This window comes from Saimiri boliviensis, chromosome 19, assembly GCF_048565385.1.
Source record: "Saimiri boliviensis isolate mSaiBol1 chromosome 19, mSaiBol1.pri, whole genome shotgun sequence".
Taxonomy (NCBI): Eukaryota; Metazoa; Chordata; class Mammalia; order Primates; family Cebidae; genus Saimiri; species Saimiri boliviensis.
The window spans coordinates 41,616,278-41,639,584 of NC_133467.1; the positions used below are offsets into that span (position 1 = coordinate 41,616,278).

Here is a 23,307-nt window from a genome sequence, read left to right on the forward strand (position 1 = left end):
CAAGCGTTCATCTTCCACGGATTGGACATGCCACGAAAGGTTTTAACTGGTATGGTACTGAGCGCCTTATTCGGAAACATCTGGCTGCAAGAGGCATCCCAACTTACATGTATCCTTTCGTGATCTTAATCGTGTGTTCCCCCAACCCAAGAGGGAAAAATTTGCTGGAGTCACCATTTCATCTACGGCCAAGTTTCTTCCTGCCACAGTCTTTACTCTGCCCCTCTTCAGTGAGACACAATAAGACGCACTTTCTACCTGGTGTATATCAAATATGTACACCCAACAAGATAAACACATCCGAGCATTTCTGGATGCCAGTAGATAAATTAAAAGATACATAAAGGGGAGAATTAATTGACGAATTGTTACTTGGTAACATTGAATCTTTCACATCACTTCTGTAGAGATCCTTCAGGCCTTGAAACAAGGTTTAATTCTCAGAATTAAAACTCTTCCTTTTAATGAATAGGTGAGCAAACAAATAAGTGAACTATTTTATTTCTGAACCTTTTTGATGTGTTATTAAAAGGCAGTACGAAATTTATTTTAACCATGAAGTCATGATCTCCTTTAGCTAGACTAGTGTTTTCTTCTAATGACCTCCGTGCTGTATAAGTTAGCATATTTTCAACTATTATAACGGGTCCCAAAATTACTACAAAAAGCAGAATTGACCCGTAAGTGCTATAATTGCACAGAAACTTCATCTTTTTACTGAGATATTTGACGGAAATTCACTCAGTGATGGGCTTCAGGATACTTACTTATTTTTATTATACTTCAAGTTCTGGGGTACATGTGCAGAACGTGCAGGTTTGTTACATAGGTATACTCATGCCATGGTGGTTTGCTGTGTCCAGTACCCTGTCATCTACATTAGATATTTCTCCTAATGCTATCCCTCCCCATCCCTCCATCCCTGGCTATCCCTCCCCTAGCCCCCCACCCCCTGACAGGCCCTGGTGTGTGATGTTCCGCTCACTGTGTCCATGTGTTCTCATTGTGCAACACCCACTTACGAGTGAGAACATGCGGTGTTTGGTTTTCTGTTCTTGTGTCAGTTTGCTGAGAATGATGGTTTCCAGCTTTATCCATGTCCCTGCAGAGGACATGAACTCATCCTTTTTTATGGCTGCAGAGTATTCCATGGTATATATGTGCCACATTTTCTTTATCCAGTAGATCATTGATAGGCATTTGGGTTGGTTCCAAGTCTTTGCTAATGTGAACAATGCCACAAATGTGTGCATGTATCTTTATAATAGAATGATTTGTACTCCTTTGGGTATATACCCAGTAATGGGATTGCTGAGTCAAGTGGAATTTCTATTTCTAAATCCTTGAGGAATCATCACACTGTCTTCCACAGTGGTTGAACTAATTACACTCCCACCAACAATGTAAAAGTGTTCCTATTTCTCCACATCCTCTCCAGCATCTGTTGTCTCCTGATTTTTCAATGATCACCATCCTAACTGGCATGAGATGGTATCTCAATGTGGTTTGGATTTGCATTTCTCTTATGACCAGTGATGCTGAGCTTTTTTTCATATGTTTGTTTCCTCCATAAATGTCTTTTTTTGGGAAGTGTCTGCTCATGTTCTTTACCCAGTTTTTGATGAGGTTGTTTTTTTTTCTTGTAAATTTGTTTAAGTTCCTTGTAGATTCTGGATATTAGCCCTTTGTCAGACGGATAGATTGTAAAAACTTTCTTTCATTTTGTATGTTGCCTGTTCACTCTGATGACAGTTTCTTTTGCTCTGCAGAAGCTCTTTAGTTCAATTGGATCGCATTTGTCAATTTTGGCTTTTGTTGCCATTGCTTTTTGTGTTTCAGTCATGAAGTCTTTGCCCATGCCCGTGTCTTGAATGGTATTGCCTAGGTATTTCTAGGGTTTTTGTGGTTTTAGGTCTTACGTTTAAGTCTTTAATCCATCTTGAGTTAACTTTTGTATAACGTGTAAGGAAGGGGTCCACTTTCAGTTTCCTGCATATGGCTAGCCAGTTTTTCCAACACCATTTGTTAAATAGGGAATCATTTACCGTTGCCTGTTTTGTTAGGTTTGTCAAAGATCAGATGGTTGTAGATGTGTGGTGTTATTACTGAGGCCTCTGTTCTGTTCCATTGGTGTTTATCTCTGTTTTGGTGCCAGTATCATGCTGTTTTGGTTAATGCAGTCTTGAAGTATAGTTTGAAGTCAGGTAGCGTGATGCCTCCAGCTTGTTTTTTGTTGTTGTTTTGTTTGTTTTTGCTTAGGATTTCTTGACTATGTGGGCTCTTCTTTGATTTCATATGAAGTTTAAGGTGTTTTTTTCAATTCTATGAAGAAAGTCTATGGTAGCTTGATGGGGATAGCATTCAATCTATAAATTACTTTGGGCAGTATGGCCATTTTCACAATATTGATTCTTCCTAACCATGAGCATGGAATGTTTTTCCATCTGTTTGTGTCCTCTCTTATTTCCTTGAGCAGTGGTTTGTAGTTCTCCTTGAAGAGGTCCTTCACATCCCTTGTTACTTATATTCTTAGGTATTTTATTCTCTTTGTAGCAATTGTGAATGGCAGTTCACTCATGATTTGTCTATTTGTCCATTACTGGTGTATAGGAATGCTTTTGATTTTTGCCATTGATTTTGTATCCTGAGATTTTGCTGAAGTTGCTTATCAGCTTAAGGAGATTTTGGATTGAGACAGTGGGGTCTTCTAAATACACAATGGTGCCATCTGCAAATAGAGACAATTTGACTACCTCTTTTCCTATTGAATACTTTTTTTTTTTTTTCCTGATTCCCTTGGCCAGAACTTCCAATAATGTGTTGAATAGGAGTGGTGAGAGAGCGCATCCTTGTCTTGTGCTGGTTTTCAAAGGGAATGCTTCCAGTTTTTCTCATTCAGTATGATATTGGCTGTGAGTTTGTCACAAATAGCTCTTATTACTTTGAGATACATTCCATTGATACCTAGTTTATTGAGAGTTTTTGGCATAAAGGGCTGTTGAATTTTGTCAAAGGTCTTGTCGGCATCTATTGAGATAATCATGTGGTTTTTGTCCTTGGTTCTGTTTATGTGATGGATTATGTTTATTGATTTGCTTCTGTTGAACCAGCCTTGCATCCCAGGGATGAAGCCGACTTGATCATGATGATAAGCTTTTTGATGTGCTGTTGGATTTGGTTTGCCAGTATTTTATTGAGGATTTTTGCATCAATGTTCATCATGGTGATTGGCCTGAAATGTTCTTTTTTAGTTGTGTCTCTGCCAAGTTTTGGTATCAGGATGATGTTGGTCTCATAAAATGAGTTAGGGAGTATTCCCTCTTTTTGGATTGTTTGGAATAGTTTCAGAAGGAAAGGTACCAGCTCCTCTTTGTATGTCTGGTAGAATTTGGCTGTGAACCCATCTGGACCTGGACTTTTTTTGGTTGGTAGGCTATTAATTGCTGCCTCAATTTCAGACCTTGTCATTGGTCTGTTCAGGGATTCAATGTCTTCCTGGTATAGTCTTGGGAGGGTGTAAGTGTCCAGGAATTTATCCATTACATCTAGATTTACTGGTTTATGTGCATAGAGTCATTTGTAGTAATCTCTGGTGGTAGTTTGTATTTCTGTGGAATTGGTGGTGATAGCCCCATTATCGCTTTTTATTGCATCTATTCGATTCTTCTCGCTTTTCTTTTTAATTAGTCTGGCTAGCAGTCTAACTATTTTGTTGATCTTTTCAAAAAACCAGCTTCTGGATATATTGATTCATTTTAAGTTTTTTTGTGTGTCTCTATCTCCTTAAGTTCCGCTCTGATCTTAGGTATTTCTTGTCTTCTGCTAGCTTTTGAATATGTTTGTTCTTGCTCCTCTAGTTTTCTTAATTGTGATGATAGAGTGTCGATTGTAGATCTTCCCTTGCTTCTCATGTGGGCATTTAGTGCTGTGTGTTTCTCTCTAGACACCACTTTAAGTGTGTCTCAGAGATTCTGGTACGTTGTGTCTTCATTGTCATTGGTTTTGAAGAACATCTTTATTTCTGCCTTCATTTCAGTATTTATCCAGTAGTCATTCAGGAGCAGAATGTTCCTTTTCCATGTAGTTTGTGTGGTTTTGAGTGAGTTTCTTAATCCTGAGTTCTAATTTTATTGCACTGTGGTCTGAAAGAACAGATTTCCATTCTTTTGCATTTGTTAAAGGAGCGTTTTACTTCCAATTATGTGGTAAATTTTAGAATAAAATTTAGAATAAAATAAGTGCAATTAGGCGCTGAGAAGAATTTATATTCAGTGGATTTGAGGTGGAGAGTTCTGTAGATGTCTATTAGGTCTGCTTGGTGCAGATCTGAGTTCAAGTCCTGGATATCCTTGTTAATTTTCTGTTTCATTGATCTGTCTGATATTGACAGTGGGGTGTTAAAGTCTCCCACTACTAGTGTGTGGGAGTCTAAGTCTCTTTGTAGGTCATTGAGAACTTGCTTTTTGTATTTGGGTGCTCCTATATTGGGTGCATTTATATTTAGGATAGTTAGCTCTTCTTGTTGCATTGATCCTTTTATTATTATGTAATGCCCTTCTTTGTCTCTTTTGGTCTTTGTTGGTTTAAAGTCTGTTTTATCAGAGGCTAGCATTGCAACCCCACCCGCCTTTTTTTTCTCTCTCTTTCCATTTGCTTGGTAAATCTTCCCCCATCCCTTTATTTTGAGCCTGTATTTGTCTTTGCACATGAGACGGGTCTCCTGAATACAGCACACCAATGGGTCTTGACTTTATCCAATTTGCCAGTCAGTGTCTTGTGGTTGGGGCATTTAGCCCATATACATTTAAGGTTAATATTGTTATGTGTCAGTTTGATCCTGCCATTTTGATACCAGCTGGTTGTTTTGCCTGTTAGTTGATGCAGTTTCTTCATAATGTGTGTGGTCTTTACAATTGGTATGCTTTTGCAGTGGCTGGCACTGGTTGCTCCTTTCTTGTAAGGCAGGCCTGGTGGTGATGAAATCTCTCAGCATTTGCTTGTTCATAAAGGATTTTATTTCTCCTTCGCTTATGGAGTTTAGTTTGGCTGAATAGGAAATTCTGGGTTGAAGATTCTTCTTTAAGGATGTTGAATATTGGCCCTCACTCTCTTCTTGCTTTGTAGGGTTTCTGCTGAGAGATCCACTGTGAATCCAATGGGCTTCCCTTTGTCTGTAACCCGACCTTTCTCTTTGGCTGCCCTTAGCAATTTTCCCTTCATTTCAACGCTGGTGAATCTCATCCTTATGTGCCTTGGGGTTGCTCTTCTTGAGGAATATCCTTGTGGTGTTCTCTGTATTTCCTGAATTTGAATGTTAGCCTGCCTTGCTACATTGGGGAAGTTCTCCTGGATAATATCCTGAAGAGTATTTTCCAAATTTGGTTCATTCTCCCCATCACTTTTAGGCAAACTGATCACACATAGATTTGGTCTTTTCACATAATCCTATATTTCTTGGAGGCTTTGTTCATTTCTTTTCACTCTTTTTTTTTTTTTCCTTTTTGTGGAGAATGGGGTCTTGCTATATTACCCAGGCAGGTCTCAAACTCCTGGGCTCAAGCTATTCTCCCACCCCTGCCTCCCTAAGAGCTGGGATTACAGGCATGAGTCACAGTGCCTGGCCTTCATTCTCTTTTTTTCTAATCTTGCCTTCTCGCTTTATTTCATTCAGTTGATCTTCAATCTCTGATATCCTTTTTTCTGCTTGATCGATTTGGCTATTGAAACTGGTGTATGCTTCACGAAATTCTCGTGCTGTGTTTTTCAGCTCCATCAAGTTGTGTATGTATCTCTATACTGGTTATTCTAGTTAGCATTTTGTCTAACCTTTTTTGAAGGTTCTTAGCTTCCTTCCAGTGGGTTAGAACATCCTCTTTTAGCTTGGAGAAGTTTGTTATTACCTACCTTCTGAATCCTGCTTCTGTCAGCTTGTTAAACTCATTCTCCATTCAGTTTTGTTCCCTTGCTGGTGAGGAGTTGTGATCCCTTGGAGAAGAAGAGTAATTCTGGTTTTTGGAGATTTCACCCTTTTTGCACTGGTTTCTTCCTATCTTCATGGATTTATCTACCTTTGGTCTTTGAAGTTGGTGACCTTTGGATGGGGTCTCTGAGTGGATGTCCAGTCTGTTGATATTGAAACTATTTCTTTCTGTTTTTAGATTTTCTTCTAACATTCAGGCCCCTTTGCTTCAGGTCTGCTGGAGTTTGCTGGAGGTTCACTCTAGACCCTACTTGCCTGGGAACCACCAGCAGTGGCTTTGGAACGGCAAAGTTTGCTGCCTATTTCTTCCTCTGGTAGCTTTGTCCCAGAAGTGTACCTGTCAGATGCCAACCAGAGCTCTCCTGTATGAGGCATCTGTCAGCCCCTGCTGGGAAGTGTCCCAGTCAGGTAGTCACTTGAGGAAGCAGTCTGTCCCTATAAGAGCACGTATACTGTGCTGGGAGATCCGTTGCTCCCTTCACAGCTGCCGGGCAGAGATGTTTAAGTCTGCTGAAGCTATATCTACAACCACCCCTTTTCTCAGGTGCCCTGTCCCAGGAAGGTGTTGGCTTTATTTATAAGTCTCTGACGGGCTGCTGCCTTTTTTCAGAGATGCCCTGCCAAGCAACAAGGGATTCTAGTGACAGTCTGCCTTCAGAGGCCTTGCTGAGCTGCTGTGGGTTCCGCCCAGTTGCTGTGTAAACTTCCCGGCAACTTTTGTTTACACAGGCGAGGTTAAAACTGCCTACCGGAGCCTAGGCAATGGCAGACACCCCTTGCCCCATGGAGCTCAACATCCTAGGTCAAGCTCAGACTGCTGTGCTGGCTCTGAGAATTTCAAGCCAGTAGATCTTAGCTTGCTGGTCTTCATGGGTGTGGGAGTCGCTCAACCAGGTCACCTGGCTTTCTGATGTCAACCTCCTTTTTCAGGGGAATGAGCAGTTCTGTCTTGCTGGCATTCTATGTGCCACTGTGGTATGAGAAAAAAAAACTGTGGCTAAAATGGCCACCCAGTTTTGTGCTGGAAACCCGAGGTGCTGGTGTTGTAGGCAATGGAGGGAATCTCCTGATCTGCGGGTTGTGAAGACAGTGGGAAAAGCACCGTATCTGAGCCAGAGTGTCAGGAAAAGTCCCTAATGGCTTCCCTTGGCTAGGAGAGGGAGTTCTCCGGCCCCATGTGCTTCCCAGGTGAAGCGACACTCCACCCTGCTTCGGCCCACCCTCCCTGAGCTGCACCCGCTGTCTAACCTCAGTTGGAAATGAGGCGATCACACGCCTTCTGTGTCACTCTCACTGGGAATTGGACACCAGAGCTGTTCCTGTTTGGCCATCTTGGCGGAAATCTGTTCAAGATATTTAAATCACTAAAAAAAACTTAGTAGAGAAGCCAGGTTTTATGTGCATGTACAATTCAAGCAGTATCTGAAGAATTTTACTACTGTGAAAACAGTAACAGCAATAAATACTAACAATATTGAATGTATGTATATGATGAAAGAGAATTAAAGCATACTACTTCTAGGACAGTTATTTCAATGATTACTAAACTAGAGAAGGAATCGTTTTGGTAAAGTTGGTTTTAAAGCGATGCCATGTATTTTCTTTGAGCATCCTTACCAGATACTACTTTCCTAGAAGCAAGCCTGCTGTCCTTCATTCACAGTCCTCATCCTCCTCCTCAAGTCAGCTGGTGCCTTCACATTTGGCCCAGCCTCAGATCCCGTCTTTAGCAACCAACTAATAGATACTTACTCAGAGCTACCGCAACAGAGTATTTCAAATGGAATCAGGATCTGTTGGGCCTCGGGAATTGTCCCTTTTCTGAGTGTCATTTGGTTCTCCTGGATGTGTTGCTCTGACTCGGTGCCTGTAATACAGGGAAACACAACTTATTTGGGAAAGCCCTGTGACCCCAGCTTGCTATTCGCATAATAATAGATTTTCTATTCCTAATAGATTTATTGCTTTCTTTCCCTTATATCTAGTTTTCTTCTCCTCTGTCAGACTGATTACTTTACAGAGGGAAAGGCTGTATATGGATTAAGGAGACATGAAAGGTCATAGAACAGGGTAGCTCTGGAAGAAGGAAACACCTTCAGCCAGCTCTTGACTCCAAAAACAATGGAACCAGGAAGAGAAACTGAGAAGTGAGATTCTTTCTCCAGACAAGTAGTGCACCTCCTCTCCTCCTCTTTGCCCTGCACAACATCCAGATCTGGAAGAAAATACGTTGATCTAGAGCTTGTCAAATGTGACTTCAGAAAAACCACAGGATCTTTTTTCTCCTAGCTACTAAATCCAATTCAGTTTCAAGGAATAAGGGAATTGTGAAAAGGGTGCAAGCCCATCTCAGAATGACTGGTGACATTGGGAAGGGCAGGAGACTGAGAACCACCAGAGAAGGAGTCATAGAGGGAAGACTCAGTCGTGGCTTTTCACATTTGCGTGTGTCTCAGTCATGGCGGAGTATCCCCACCCAGTCTAATTTCTCATCAACACCTCGAGTGCTGTGGAGGCCTCATGAAAAGCCTCAGTCCTGGGCTTTGGTGTGGAGAACCCTGGCTACTGGGCTCAGAGCCAGGACCGTGGTCTTCTAAGGAAGGGGGTACCTGTGTTTTACCGTTCTGACTCTTCTCACGCATTCACCCTTTGATAATAGAGCATCATGCTGTAGACCTATTTGATCGAAAACTCTGGATTCCTTACATTCTTTTTCTCCCAAAACTTGCATCAATTTTAACTGCCTCCTGTCTACTACTCTTCCCACCACCCTTAGCATGTAGGTTATTACAGTAACTTACTGAATTATATCTTAAGTCTTGCCTACAACTGGAAGCAAAATTGGAACTCCGTAAAGGGAGAATGTAGTGAAACCTAACCTAATGCACAGGTGAGTTGTGGTGCCTTTCAGAAGCAGTCAAGAGTGCAAATGGGTGAAGCATTAGCAAATGCAAAGAAAACTTGACTGGGCACCATGCAAAAGCTTTCCAAGAGGTTGGAAAGCCGTGTTCATTTCTGAGGGCAGAGTGCATGGGGCTAGCTGGGGCTGTTTCTGAACGTCTGAGAGAAGCATCGCAGCAGGGAACTCACTTCCAAAAATGTGACTGACCTTTCAGGGGCACAGTTGTCTTTTGTGGGGAGAAAGGCTTCTTTTTTCCCCCCTACAATGTCTGCCATGCTTCAGTCATGTGGAATTTTTCTCTGGATGGAGTCCCTGACCCATGAACCTTGGTCTTCTAGTAAGCTGGAAGATCAGAAACGTCATGTAGCACATTCTCCCTTAAGTTTGGGGTCACTTCTCAGTGGCAGTGTCCCGATTTGCTTGCCCACCTCTCTTAAGTTTTCAGAGTCAAAAACACTGCCCTACTATGTTTCCAGAAATCTGCCTTATCTTTTATAATCCCTTCAACTGTTTCTATCAAAGAGGTATCACTCTTTCGGAAGGTATAGTGAGGGAGGCTGTCTATTCTATTTATCCCAAGGGTTTGTTCTCTTTCTTCCACACCGTATCTTTGATGCCATCTACCCCTCCCCTCTGAGGATGGAACCACGAGGAAAATACCAGATTTTATTCTTCGATGAGCTTTTGTAGACTGAACATCAGCTTTTGTGCCTCGTAGCCATCAGAAGGAAAATCCCGCTTATTGAGACAGGGACTTAAGTCTATTGAAATTTTTTTAAAGTATAGGCTTATATTTTCTTGACTGTTAATAAATTTTCCTTTATCTTATAACAAGCATACAACTTCTTTTATTTTTTGCCCCATAAAAACTGTATTCTATTAAGCTAATTAACCTTTTAAAATACAGCTTGCATCAGCCATTTTTGAGCCTTAAACTATTTTGCTAGGTCTGTGTTTTCTTTGTTTTCCTACCTACTAACTGAAGTACAGTTGCTGCTCAGTATCCATGGTAGATTGGTTCCAGGACCTCCCATGGATACCAACATCTGGGGATGCCAAAATCCCAAATACAAAATGGCATAGTATTTGTATATAGCCTCATGTCGTCCTGCATACTTTAAATTATCTCTAGATTACTTATAACACCTAATAAGATGCAAATACTATGTAAATAGTTGTCATGCTATATTGTTTAGAAAATAATGACAAGGAAAAATCTGTACATGTTCAATACTGATAGAATTAAAAAAATATATTTTTCATCCACAGTTGATTTAATCCATAGATGTAGATGCCTTGGATACAGGGGGCTGACTGTGTAAACTCCCTCTAGCATTACTTACCTTTCCCCACAATCTGCCTTCTTGTTTCCAAAAGACATCTGCAGTTTCTCCCTTGGGCCTATGTTGGTGTGTCTCCTCATGCTAGTGAGTCTTCCTTGACTGCCTTTCTCCTCTAAATTCTTTTCCCAGCATCTGTCCCCTATCAAATGAGGTCTTTAAGAAGGCAGAAAGGCACTTTCTACATTCCCACTAAAATGTAATCTCAGTGCTACCAGTGATAGCTAGGGTTATAGAACTTACTGTGTTGTGCCCTGATTTTATTCATTGGTGTATTAACCCTCACCTAGACAGCCAAGTCTTTGAGAATCATACAGACCAATAAGCTGACACTCAAATCTTTGTTGAATTGAAATATGAAAATAACTGGCTATCAATTTGGAGAATATAAAGCACTCTAGATAGTTTAAGTATCTTAATATAAAATAAGAATATGGAAAGCAATGTCATTTTTATGGTGTCAGACTACAACAGTTGCTTTTTTTTTTTTTTTTTTTTTGAGACAGTCTCACTCTGTTGCCCAGGCTGAAATGAAATAAAGAGGAATGAATTTCTTGAGACAAATGAAAATGAACACATACTAAAACCCATGGGATACAGCAAAGGCAGTTGTCAGTGGGAAGTTTATAGCAGTAAGTGCCCACATTATGAAAAAAGGAAGATCAACAACAACAACGTAATATTGTATTATATTTCAAGGAACTGGAAAAAACAACAAACTAAACACAAAATTAGCAGATGAAAGGAAATATTAAAGAACAGAGCAGAAATAAATGAAATAGAGACTTAAAAATTGTAGAAGATCAACAAGATGAAGAGTTGGTTTTTGAAAAGATAAATCTTTAGCTGGACTAAGAAAAACAGACTCCAAATCAGAGATAAGGAGACGTTGCAAGTGATTCTACAGAAATATAAAGGACCAGGCCAGGCACAGTGGCTCATGCCTATAATCCCAGCATTTTGGGAGGCTGAGGCAGGCAGATTACTTCAGGACAGGAGTTCAAGACCAGCCTGGCCAACATGCTGAAACCCCATCTTGACTAAAAATATAAAATTAGACAAGTGTGGTGGTGGGAACCTGTAATCCCAGCTACTTGGGAGAATGAGGCAGACGAATCGCTTGAAGCCAGAAGGCAGAGGTTGCAGTGAGCTGAAATCATACCATTTTATTCCAGCCTGGGCAACAGAGCAAACTCCATCCAAAAAAAAAAAAAAGCTGGGTGCCATGGCTCATGCTTGTAACCCCAGCACTTTGGGAGGCTGAGGTCGGCAGGTCATGAGGTCAAGAGATGGAGACCATCCTCACCAACATGGTGAGACCCCATCTGTACTAAAAAAAAAACACAAAAACGTTAGCTGGGTGTGGTGGTGTACACCTGTAGTCCCAGCTGTTTGGGAGGCCGAGGCAGGAGAATCACTTGTGCCAGGGAGGCGGAGGTGGCAGTCAGCAGAGATTGAGCCACTGCACTCCAGCCTGGTTGCAGAGTGATATTCTATTCTGTCTCAAAAAAGGATCATAAGAAACTTATGAATAATTATGTAACAGTAAATCAGATAACCTACAAGAAACAGGTAAATTTCTGGACATGTTATAAAGAATTACAGAATTCAAGAATTGTAAAGAGAAAATCTGTAGTGGTACACACCTGTACCCTGAGCATTTTCGGGGGCCGAGGTGGGTGGATCACTTGATCCTTGAAGTGAGAGACCAGCCTGGACAACACAGTGAGACCCTGTTTCTACTAAAAATAAAATGAAAAAATATTGGATGTGGTGGTCCACACCTGTGGTACCAGCTACTCAGGAGGAGTAGGAGACTGAGAGAGTATTGCTGGAGTCCAGGAGTTGGAGGCTGCAGCGAGCTATGATCACACCAAAACACTTCACCTCGGGCAGCAGAGCAAAATGCTGTCTTAAAAAAAAAAAAAAAAAAAAAAAAAATTTAACACACCAATAAAAAGGAGATTAAACCAGTAATAAAAAACCTTCTGGGAAAGAAAAGCCCAGGAACAGATGGCTTCACTCATAAATTCTACCAAACCTTTAAAGACTTAGTACCTACTGGGTATATACCCAAAGAACTGTAAATCATTGGACTATAAAGACACATGCACATGTATGTTCATTGCAGTCCTGTGTACAATAGCAAAGACCTGGAACCAACCCAAATGCCCATCAATGATAGACTGGACAAAGAAAACTTGGTACATATACAACATGGAATACTACGCAACCATAAAAAAACGATGAGTTTGTGTCCTTTGTAGGGACTTGGATGAATCTGGAAACCATCATTTTCAGTAAACTGACACAAGCACAGAAAGCCAAACACCTATGTTCTCACTCATAGGTGGGTGTTGAACAATGAGAATATGTGGACTCAGGGAGAGGAGGATCACACACTGGGGGCAGTTGGGTGGGGTAGTGGAGAGACAGTGGGGGGTGGGGAGAGTGGGGAGGGCTAACATGGGGAGAAATGCCAGATATAGTATGCACCTAAAGTAAAATAATACAAAAATAAAAAAATAAAAAAATTGGTACAAAAAATTAAGTAGATGGAATACGTCAAAATTTACTCTACAAGGTCAGCATTATCCCAATACCAAAAGCCAAACATAACGAAATGAAACAAGGACATAACAGAAAAAGAAAACCACAGGCCAGTGTCCCTGACGAACACAGGTGTAAACATCTTCAACAACAACAAAATTCAGCAAACCAAATTTAACAACACGTTAGAATGGTCACCCATCATGATCAAGTGCAATTTATCCCAGGAATTTGAGGGTGGTTCAATATACACAAATCAATAAACAATATAGACTGTTAACAGAGGGAGCGACAACCTTATAATCATTTCAGTTGATGCAGAAAAAGCATTTGACAAAATTCAGAATTCCTTTATGATAAAAGCCCTAAATATATAGAAGGCTTGTACCTCAACACAATGAAGACCATATATGACAAAGTTACCCAAAATCAGAACACCTCTCCCTCTACAGGTGATCACAGTTCCTCATCAGCAATGGATCAAGGCCTGATGGAGAACGAGTGTGTTTCATTAACAGAAGCAGGCTTTAAGAGGTGGATGATAAGAAACTTCTGGGAATTAAAAGAACTTGCTCTAACCCAGTGCAAAGAAACTAAGAACTTTGAAAAAAGGTTTGACGAAATGTTAACAAGAAACACAATTTAGAGAGGAATATAAGTGAATTGATGGAGCTGAAAAACAACATGAGAACTTCACGAAGTATGTACAAGTTTTAACAGCCAAATTGATCAAGCAGGAGAAAGGATATCAGAGGTTGAAGACCAACTTAATGAAATAAAATGAGAAGACAAGATTAGAGAAAAAAAGGATAAAAAGGAATGAGCAAAGTCTCCAAGAAATATGGGACTATGTGAAAAGACCTAATCTACACTTGATAGGTGTACCTGAATGTGTCGAAGAGAATGAATCCAAGCTGGAAAATACGCTTCAGGATATTATTCAGGAAAATTTTCCCAACCTAGCAAGGCAGGACAATATTCAACTCCAGGTAATACAGAGAACATCACAAAGATATTCCTCAAGAAGACCAACCTCAAGGCACATAATCGTCAGATTCACCAGGGTTGAAATGAAGGAGAAAATACTAAGGGCAGCCAGAGAGGTCGGTCAGGTTACCCACAAAGGGAAGCCTATCAGACTCACAGCAGATGTCACAGCAGAAACCCTACAAGCCAGAAGAGAGTGGGGGCCAATATTCAATATCCTTGAAGAAAAGAACTTTCAACCCAGAATTTCACATCCAGCCAAACTAAGCTTCATAAGCGAAGGAAAAATAAAATCTTTTGTGAACAAGCATGCACTCAAAGATTTCATCACCACCAGGCCTGCTTTACATGAGCTTCTGAAAGAACCACTACACATATAAAGGAACAAACAGTATCAGCCTTTCTAAAAAATACCAAAAAGTAAAGAGCATCAATATAATGAAGAATTTACATTAACTAATGGGCAAAACAGCCAGCTAACATTAAATGGCAGTATTAAACTCACATATATTATTATTAATTTTAAATTTAAATCGACTAAATCTTTCAATACAAAGACAGGCAAATTGGATAAAAAGCCAAAACCCATTGGTATGCTGCATGCAGACCCATCTCAAGGATACACAAAGACTCAAAACAAAGGGATGGAGAAAGATTTACCAACCAAATGGAGAGCAAAAATTACCAAATAAAAAAAAGCAGGAGTTGCAATTTTTGCCTCTGATAAAATAGTCTTTAAAGCAACAAAGATCAGAAGAAGCAAAGAAGGACATTATATAATGATAAAAGGATCAATGCAACAAGAAGAGCTAAAGATCCTAAATATATACGCACCCAATACACAAATACCCAGATATATAAGACTTACAAAGAGACTTAGACTCCCACACAATAATAGTGGGAGACTTCAACATTAATATTAGACAGAAAATTGACAATGATATCCAGGATTTGAACTCAGATCTGGAACAATTAAACTTAATTAACATTTATAGAACTCTCCACTTTAAATACACAAAATATACACTTAATCAGTACCACATCACACCTACTTACAGGTTTAAATGAAATATTGGTTGGCTGCTTGTTTGTTATTTTCTTCCCTCATTTTTTTCATGTCTCCATTATTAAGCGCAATTACAGGCTTACCCATTTTTAGACTGCATTCTAGCCCGGGCAATAAAGCAACACCCCTGTTCTCTCTCCCTCTTCCTCTTTCTCTTTCCTCCTCTTCTTTATTTTCTTTTTTTCTTTCTTTCTCTCTTTCTTTCAAAAAAAAAAAAACTACAATGAAATATCACCTCCTTTTAGAATTGCTGTTATCAAAAAGACAAAAGGTAAGTGTTGGCAAGGATATGAAGTAGAGGAAACTCTTACACACAGTAGATAGGAATATAAATTAGTATGGCCATTGTGGAAAACAGTATGGAAGTGCCTCAAAAAATTAAAAACTGAAATACCGTATGACAGCACATGATTCAGCTATCCCAATACTGAGTGTATAGTATATCCAAAGAAAATGAAATCAGTATGCTGAAGAAATCTGTTCTCCCTCGTTCAGTGAAGCGTTATTCACAATAGCTAAGATATGGAAGCTAAGTGTTCATCAGTGGCTAAAGAAAATACATATATACACAATGGGATACTTACTCTTCAGCCTGTAATTTGTGACAACATAGATGAACATGGACGATGTTATTTAGCAAAATAAGCCAGACACAGAAAGAAAAATATCATGTGATTTCCCTCATATATGGAATCTAAGAAGTTCTCAGAAGTAGAGACTAGAATGGTGGTTACCAGAGGCTTGGGTGGTTAGTGGGCTGGGGGAGTTGGGGAAATGTTGGAAATTAGTGCGTATTTACAATTAGACGGGAGAAAGAAGTTTAAGGCATCTAATGTACAGCATTATCTTGGTAATGTACAGCAGGATGGCATTAATGATGATGTATTTTATTGAAAAATGTTTAGAGTGGATATTGTGTTCTCATCACAAATATATGAGAATGCATTTGTTAATTAGCTATATTTAACCATTCTGCAATGTATATACACTTAAGAACATCCTGTTGTATATGATAAATACATACAATTTTATGTCAAGTTAAAACAAATTTTGAAAAAGGAAAATGGAAAACAATCACATATAGGAGGATAGCAGACATGACAACATCTGGATAATAGCATTATACAGGACAGAAATATTAAAATGGAGATGAATATGTATAATAAATATTGGAGACAAATTTCTCATAATTAAAGATTAAACTAGTTGAAATTGACAGTGTTTGGAGGTAAGAACCCATACCTAGACATATTATAGTGACATCTCCAAAAGTCGCAGCGGTTTTGCCACAAAAGACTCATTTTAAAAACATTTTTGGAGGAACTATTTAAGAGAAATAGAACGAGCAGATGCTGCCCTGGCCTCTTACCTACCTTGCTAACATGTCTCACTCCTTCACCCCACTTCAGGAACTTAGTGTAGCTCAGAATCTTTTTACTATTTATGTACCTTTGAATAAATTTTTGGCTAAATATGAAATTTGTTTCAAAGTTCTTCTCCAGCAATCATGAGCAAAAACCCCAAACGGAGACATCACATAACCTGACTTCTAAATATATTACAAATCTGTATAACCAAAACAGCATGGTATTAGTATAAAAATAAATGCATAGACCAATGGAACAGAATAGAGGATCCAGAAGTAAAGCCAAGTATTTGCAGCCAGCTGATCTTCAATAAAGCCAACAAAACCTCACCCTGGGTGGAAAAAACACCATCTTCAATAAATAGTGCTAGAAAAATTGGATAGCCACATGAAATGAAACCAGACCCCTTACCTCTCGCCACATGCAAAATAAATTCAAAATGCATTAAAGACTTAAACATAAGACAAAGAGCTATAAAAATACTAGAGGCAAATCTAGGGCAAACTCTCTTGGACATTGTTCTAGGCAGAGAATGTATGACTTAGGACCTCAAAAGCACAGGCAACAGAACCAAACACAAAAGCTGCTCTACAGCAAAGCAAGTAACAGACAACCTATTAAACGGGAGAAAGTATTTGCGAACTATTCATTTGACAGGGACTAATATCCAGAACACACAAGGAACTCAAGCAACTCAACAGTTAAACAAACAACAACAAAACACTAAGAAGTGGGCAGAGGACAAAATAGACATCTCTCAAAAGAAGACATACAAACGGCTGAGAGGTAAAAGAAAAATGCTCAGCATTACTAATCATCAGGTAAATGCAAATCAAAACGACAATGAAAAAAATCTTACCCTAGTCAGAAGGGCTATCATTAAAAAGACACACACACGCACACACACACACATACATGCACACACATGCACACACACGCGCGCACACACACATACATGCACACACACACTGGCAAGAATGCAGAGAAAGGGGAACTCTTATTCACTGTAGATGGGAATGTAAACTAGTACAACCACTGTGGAAAACTAGAGATTTCTCAAAAATCTCAACATAGAATTACCATTTAATCTAGCAATCCCACTACAAGGTATCTACTTAAAGGAAAATCAAGCAATGTATCAGAGGAATACTTGCACTCACATATTATTGCAGCAGTATTCACAAAAACAGAGCATGGAATCAACGTAAGTGTCCATCAGAAGATGAATAGAGAAACATGCGGTACATACACACGATGGAATACTGTTTGGCCATAAAGAATAAAATGTCATCTGCAGAAACACAGATGGAACTGGAAGTCATGACCTTAAGTGAAATAAGCCAGGCACAAGAAGATAAATACAGGTTCTCACTTGCGGGAGATACAAAGTTTGATCACATGGAGGTAGAGAGTGGAAAGATAGATGAACTGGGAAGAGTGAGAGGAGTAGGGAGGAAGACGAGAAGGGGATTAATGGGTATGAACATAAAATAAGAGAATGAATAAATTTGATGTTCCAGAGCAGAGTAAGGTGACTGTACTTAACAAAAATGTATTTCACTAGGGTGATGGACAGCCTAAATACCCTGACTTGATCACTATGCATTTTATACCTGTAGCTCATTTTCACATGTGCCCCATACATTTGTATCAACTTTCAAAAAGGAAAAAAGAATTATTTTCCTTCAATAGTTGAAAATAGTATCCCACTGTCTTTCCATACACTGTTGTTATGGGGAGAGGATATGGCTGGGGATGAGACCAAGACATGATTCTTCATCTTTTTTGAGGGAAGATACAAATAACCAATTTAACAACAACTCAGGAAAGGAGGAAAAAATGACACAGATTGATGTAAAAAAGCAGAACAGTAGAAAAAAGGCAATGTGTAATTAATCAGTAAGTGTAAATGAATTAAATTGACAGCTAGAAAGAAACCATGTTTGGGGCCGGGCGCGGTGGCTCAAGCCTGTAATCCCAGCACTTTGGGAGGCCAAGGCGGGTGGATCACGAGGTCGAGAGATCGAGACCATCCTCGTCAACATGGTGAAACCCCGTCTCTACTAAAAATACAAAAAAAAATTAGCTGGGCATGGTGGCACGTGCCTGTAATCCCAGCTACTCAGGAGGCTGAGGCAGGAGAATTGCCTGAACCCAGGAGGCGGAGGTTGCGGTGAGCCGAGATCGCGCCATTGCACTCCAGCCTGGGTAACAAGAGCGAAACTCCATCTCAAAAAAAAAAAAAAAAGAAAAGAAACCATGTTTGGTTAAGTAAAGCAAAACAATATAAAAAAGCAAAAATGTGTAGGGTATTTAATACTCCAAATATGACTATATCATTCCCTGCCTAAAATCGTTCAGCAATCTTCATCGTCAATAGAGTAAGTTGCATGTGATGCTGTGGACCCGAATTACAAGTCTGCCAACCTTTCCAGCCCCATTTCCTTTGTCCTTTCTTTTTTCATTTGTCCTACTAACACCAGGCTGCTCCTAGTTCACATCATTCGCCATACGTTTCAGGGCTCTGTGCCTTTGTTTATACTGTTTTCTCTGGACACACTTAATTCCTGCCTACGAGTATTAACTCATTCTATAAACTTACTTTAGTTAGCATTATTGCTCCTGGGAATTGTCCTCTGACCTACAAGAATATACCAGTGGGCCAGGCATGATGGCTCACGCCTGTGATCCCAGCACCTTGGGAGGCCGTGGTGGGCGGATCACGAGGTCCGGAGTTCAAAACCAGCCTGACCAACATGGTGAAACCCATCTCTACTAAAAATACAAAAATTAGTTGGGCATGGTGGCATCAGCCTGTAATCCCAGCTACTTAGGACGCTAAGGCAGGAGGATCTCTTGAACCCAGGAGGTAGAAGTTGCAGTGAGCCGAGATAGTGCCACTGCACTCAGAGTGAGACTCTGTCTATAAAAAAAGAGGAATATACCTAATGCCCTTTTATATTTCCCAAAGCACCTTATGCTTTTTCTTATTCTTACCTTGAAAGATTAGGAGTGACAAATAGCGGTATTAGACCCTTAAGTCTTCGGATTGGAAGCATCGGATTGAAAATATTAGAAGTATATTTACATATTTATAAAAGGGAACTGAAAACATAAACTAAGAATGAGATATTAGGCTGAGCGCGGTGGCTCACGCCTGTAATCCCAGCACTTTGGGAAGCACAGGCAGGTGGATCATGAGGTCAGCAAATCGAGACCATCCTGGCTAACACAGTGAAACCCCGTCTCTACTAAAAATACAACAAATTAGCTGGGCATGGTGGCACGTTCTGTAGTCCCAGCTACTCAGGAGGCTGAGGCCGGAGAATTCCTTGAGCCTGGGAGGCAGAGGTTGCAGTGAGCCGAGGTTGTGCCACTGCGCTCCAGCCTGGGCAGCACAGTGAAACTCAGTCTCAAAAAATAAATAAATAAATAAATAAATAAATAAATAAATAAATAAATAAAAAGATATTATAAGAAATGAAAAGGCAGCCTTTAAAAAACCAAATAAACTTTTAGTCCTGAGATATTAAATCACTGAAATTAAAAAGTCAGTGGATGAGAAGAAAGAATAATGCTTTCCCAAAGATGTCTACATCCTAACTCCTGGAACCTGCAAATGTGTGATATAAAAAGAGAAATTAAAGTAGAAGATGGAATTAGTTTTGCTAATCAGATGGCCTTAAAATAGGAGATTATCCTGGATTATCTGGGTGGGGCCAAAGTAATTCCAGAGTGCTTGGAGGTGGAAGAGGGAAAGCCATGAGAAGAACTCACCTGTAGCTGCCAGCCTTTCCGATGGAGTTCGAGGCCATGACCCAAGGAATGTGAACAATTTCTAAAGGATGGAAAGGTCGTGGAAAGAGATGCTGAAATTCTGAACTACAGAACTGTAAGATCCTAAGTGTGTATTGCTTTAAGCCATCAAATCTGTGTTCTAGTAGCAATAAGAAATTGCCAGGCGTGGTGGCTCACACCTGTCATCCCAAGAGATACAGGAGGATCTCTTGAACCCAAGGGTTCAAGAGCAGCCTGAGCAACATGGCGAAACCCCCTCTCTACAAAAAACACAAAAATTTGCCATATGTGGTTCCTATAGTTCCACATACTTTGGAGGCTGAGGTGGGAGAATCACTTGAGTCTAGGAGGCAGAGTTTGCAGTGAGCTGAGATCATTGCGCTACTGCACTCCAGCCTGGGGGACAGAGCAAGACCCTGTCTCAAAAAACAAAAAACAAAAAAAAAACAATGGCCAGGCACGGTGACTCACACCTGTAATCTCAGCACTTTGGGAGGTCGAGGTGGGCAGATCACTTGAGGTCAGGAGTTTGAGACCAGCCTGGCCAACATGGTGAAACCTTGTTTCTACCAAAAACGTAAAAAGTTAGAAGGCTGTGTTGGTGTGCGCCTGTAATCCAGCTACTCGAGAGGTGAAGTCAGGAAAATGGCCGGAACCTGGGAGGCAGAGGTTGCCGTGAGCCGAGATCCTGCCACTGCACTCCAGCCTGGATGACAGAGCAAGACTCTGTCTCTAAAAAAAAAAAACAAACAAACATGATATGATGGGTTAATCAGATTAAACACAATGAAAAGAAAATTTGTGGAATGGAATATAGATCTAAGGTATACAGCGCTTGGCTGGAGCTGGAGGTTAATTCTAGGTGAAGTAACATAGGAATGGAAAACCAAATACCTTATATTTTCACTGAAAAGTGGGAGCTAAGCTTTGGGGATGAAAAACATACAGTGATATAATGGGCTTCGGCGATTAAGGAGGTGGGGGGAGGTTGCAGGGGGATAAGGGATAAAAGATGACATATTGGGTGCAGCATACGCTGCTTGGGTGAGGAAGCAATAAAATCTCACTGAAGAACTCTAAAGAACTCATCCATGCAACCAAAAACCACATGTACCCCAAAAACTATTGAAATATATAATAATGATAAATATGTAGTAGAGAAGAACAAAAAGACAGAAAATATGAAAAAATAAAATAGGGAGAATGGGTGAGATATAGTACTTAATTAGCTGAGAATTCAATAGCTGACAATGTTCTAAAATTAATGATGACACGATATGAAAACAAGTTTCAGGAAGTAGTGATTTCCAAACAGGGCAAATAAAAAGAAATCCCCACCTAAACATATCATTGTAAAATTTCAGAGGACCAATCACCAAGAGAAAAATCTTTAGACATAAAGAAAAAAGTAAATAAACCACATGACCCAAAAGGAATAACATTTATACTGAGAGCTGATTTCTCAACAGCAAATGGAAGGCTGAAAATAAAATACCTTCTGTTTAAATCTTTAATCCATCTGGAGTTAATTGTAGTGTAAGGTGTCAGGAAGGGGTCCAGTTTCAGCTTTCTGCACGTGGCTAGCCAGTTTTCCCAACACCATTTATTAAACAGGGACTCCTTTCCCCATTGCTTGTTTTTGTCAGGTTTGTCAAAGATCAGATGGTTGTAGACGTGTCGCGTTACTTCCAAGGCCTCTGTCTGTTCCATTTCTGGTGGGGGGTGGGGGGCAGGGGAGGGACAGTGGGAGATGGGGAGGTTAGGGAAGGAAAACACTGGGAGAAATGCCTGATGTAGGTGACGGGGGATGGAGGCAGTGAACCACCATGGCATGTGTGCGCCTATGCAACAATCCTGCAAGATCTGCACATGTACCCCAGAACTTAAAGTACAATTACAAAGAAAGAAAGAAATGAGTGAGGTTGGGCATACCTGGCAGGGTGAACACCTGTATTAGGTTTGTAACGAAAGATACATTATCATCAATCAATTTCCTATATCTAGATGGGAGGATGGTGGAATCTCATTAAACTGAGTATAACAGTAAAAAAAGAAAAACAAACTATCTTCACATTGCTGAGATAAAACGACCTAGAATTATTTGCTTGGTTAAAATACCATCTCAGAATAAAAACAAAAGAGGCATTTTCAGGCAAATGAATACAAAACCTCCGCCTCCCGGGTTCAAGCAATTCTCCTGCCTTAGCCTCCCGAGTAGCTGGGACTCCCTCAGCAATGTGTGACTTTGAGGGGCTCAAGACTCCAACGGAGGAAGTAGCTGTAGATGTGGTGGAAACGGCAGGAGGACTGAATTAGAAGTGAAGCCTGAAGATGTGACTGGATTGCTGCAATCTCATGATTGACCCGAATGCATGAGGAGTTGCTTCTTATGGATACACAAAGTAAGTGGCTTTTTAGGATAAAGTCTCCTCCTGGTGAAGATACTGTGAACGTTGTTGAAATGAACAAAGGAGTTAGAATGTTACATAAATTTAGTTGATAAAGCAACAGCAGTCAGAGAACTGACTGCAATTTTGAAAGAAGTTCTAATGTGGGCAAAGTGTTATCAAACAGCATTCCGTGCTGCAGAAGACTCTTTCGTGAAACGAGCCAATCAATGCAGCGAACCGTATTGTTCTATTAAGACATTACCGCAGCCATTTTAACTTTCACCAAGTGGCCAGCAGCCACTGTCATCAAGACAAGACCCTTCACCAGCACAAACATTGCAACTTGTTGAAGGCTCATGTGAGCATTGGCATTTTTTAGCCATAAAATATTTTTAAATTAAGATATTTGCTTTGTTCTTTTTCTGGCATAATGTGATTGCATACTTAATATACTATAGTCTAGACGTAACTTTTATATGCACTGGGAAACAAAACACGAATGTGATTTGCTTTATTGTGTTAGTCACTTTATTGAGGTGGTCTGGAACTGAATCACAACAGCTTTAAAGTATACTTGTATTTGACAGAAGGAAAGAAAGCTATTTCCAAACAGTCATTACTTAAAGATTATGTTACCCATATAATGATTTAATAAAAATAGTTGAGAAAAGCTCTATGGTCTGACTGTTTACTTAGGCCCACAGTTTATTAGTTAAAATCCTAACTCCCTAGGTGACAGCATTAGGAACTCGGGCTCCTTTGGAGGGGATTCGGTCCTGAGGAGAAAACTCTCATGCATATGATTTGTGCCCTTTTAAAGGGGCCTGAGAGAAGCCACTTGTCTTTTCCACCAGGTGAGGTCGCAGCAACAGGAAGGGCCCTCGCTGGGTGCCAAATCTGCTAGCATCTTGGTCTTGAACTTCAGAT

General features: G+C 40.1%; 1 protein-coding gene across 3 annotated transcripts in view; it reads left to right on the top strand.

Annotated features, from left to right (window-relative positions):
* Positions 1-23,050, top strand: part of LOC141582215 (chromodomain-helicase-DNA-binding protein 1-like) — a 74,363-nt gene extending 51,313 nt beyond the window's left edge. For 2 of the 3 annotated variants that reach the window (XM_074389830.1, XM_074389832.1), the window contains exon 22: positions 1-7,698. In XM_074389830.1, the coding sequence (XP_074245931.1) occupies positions 1-344 (344 nt within the window). In that variant the 3' untranslated portion in view covers positions 345-7,698. The other variant, XM_074389831.1, reaches the window with a different exon arrangement.
* The last annotated feature ends 257 nt before the right edge of the window (positions 23,051-23,307 follow it).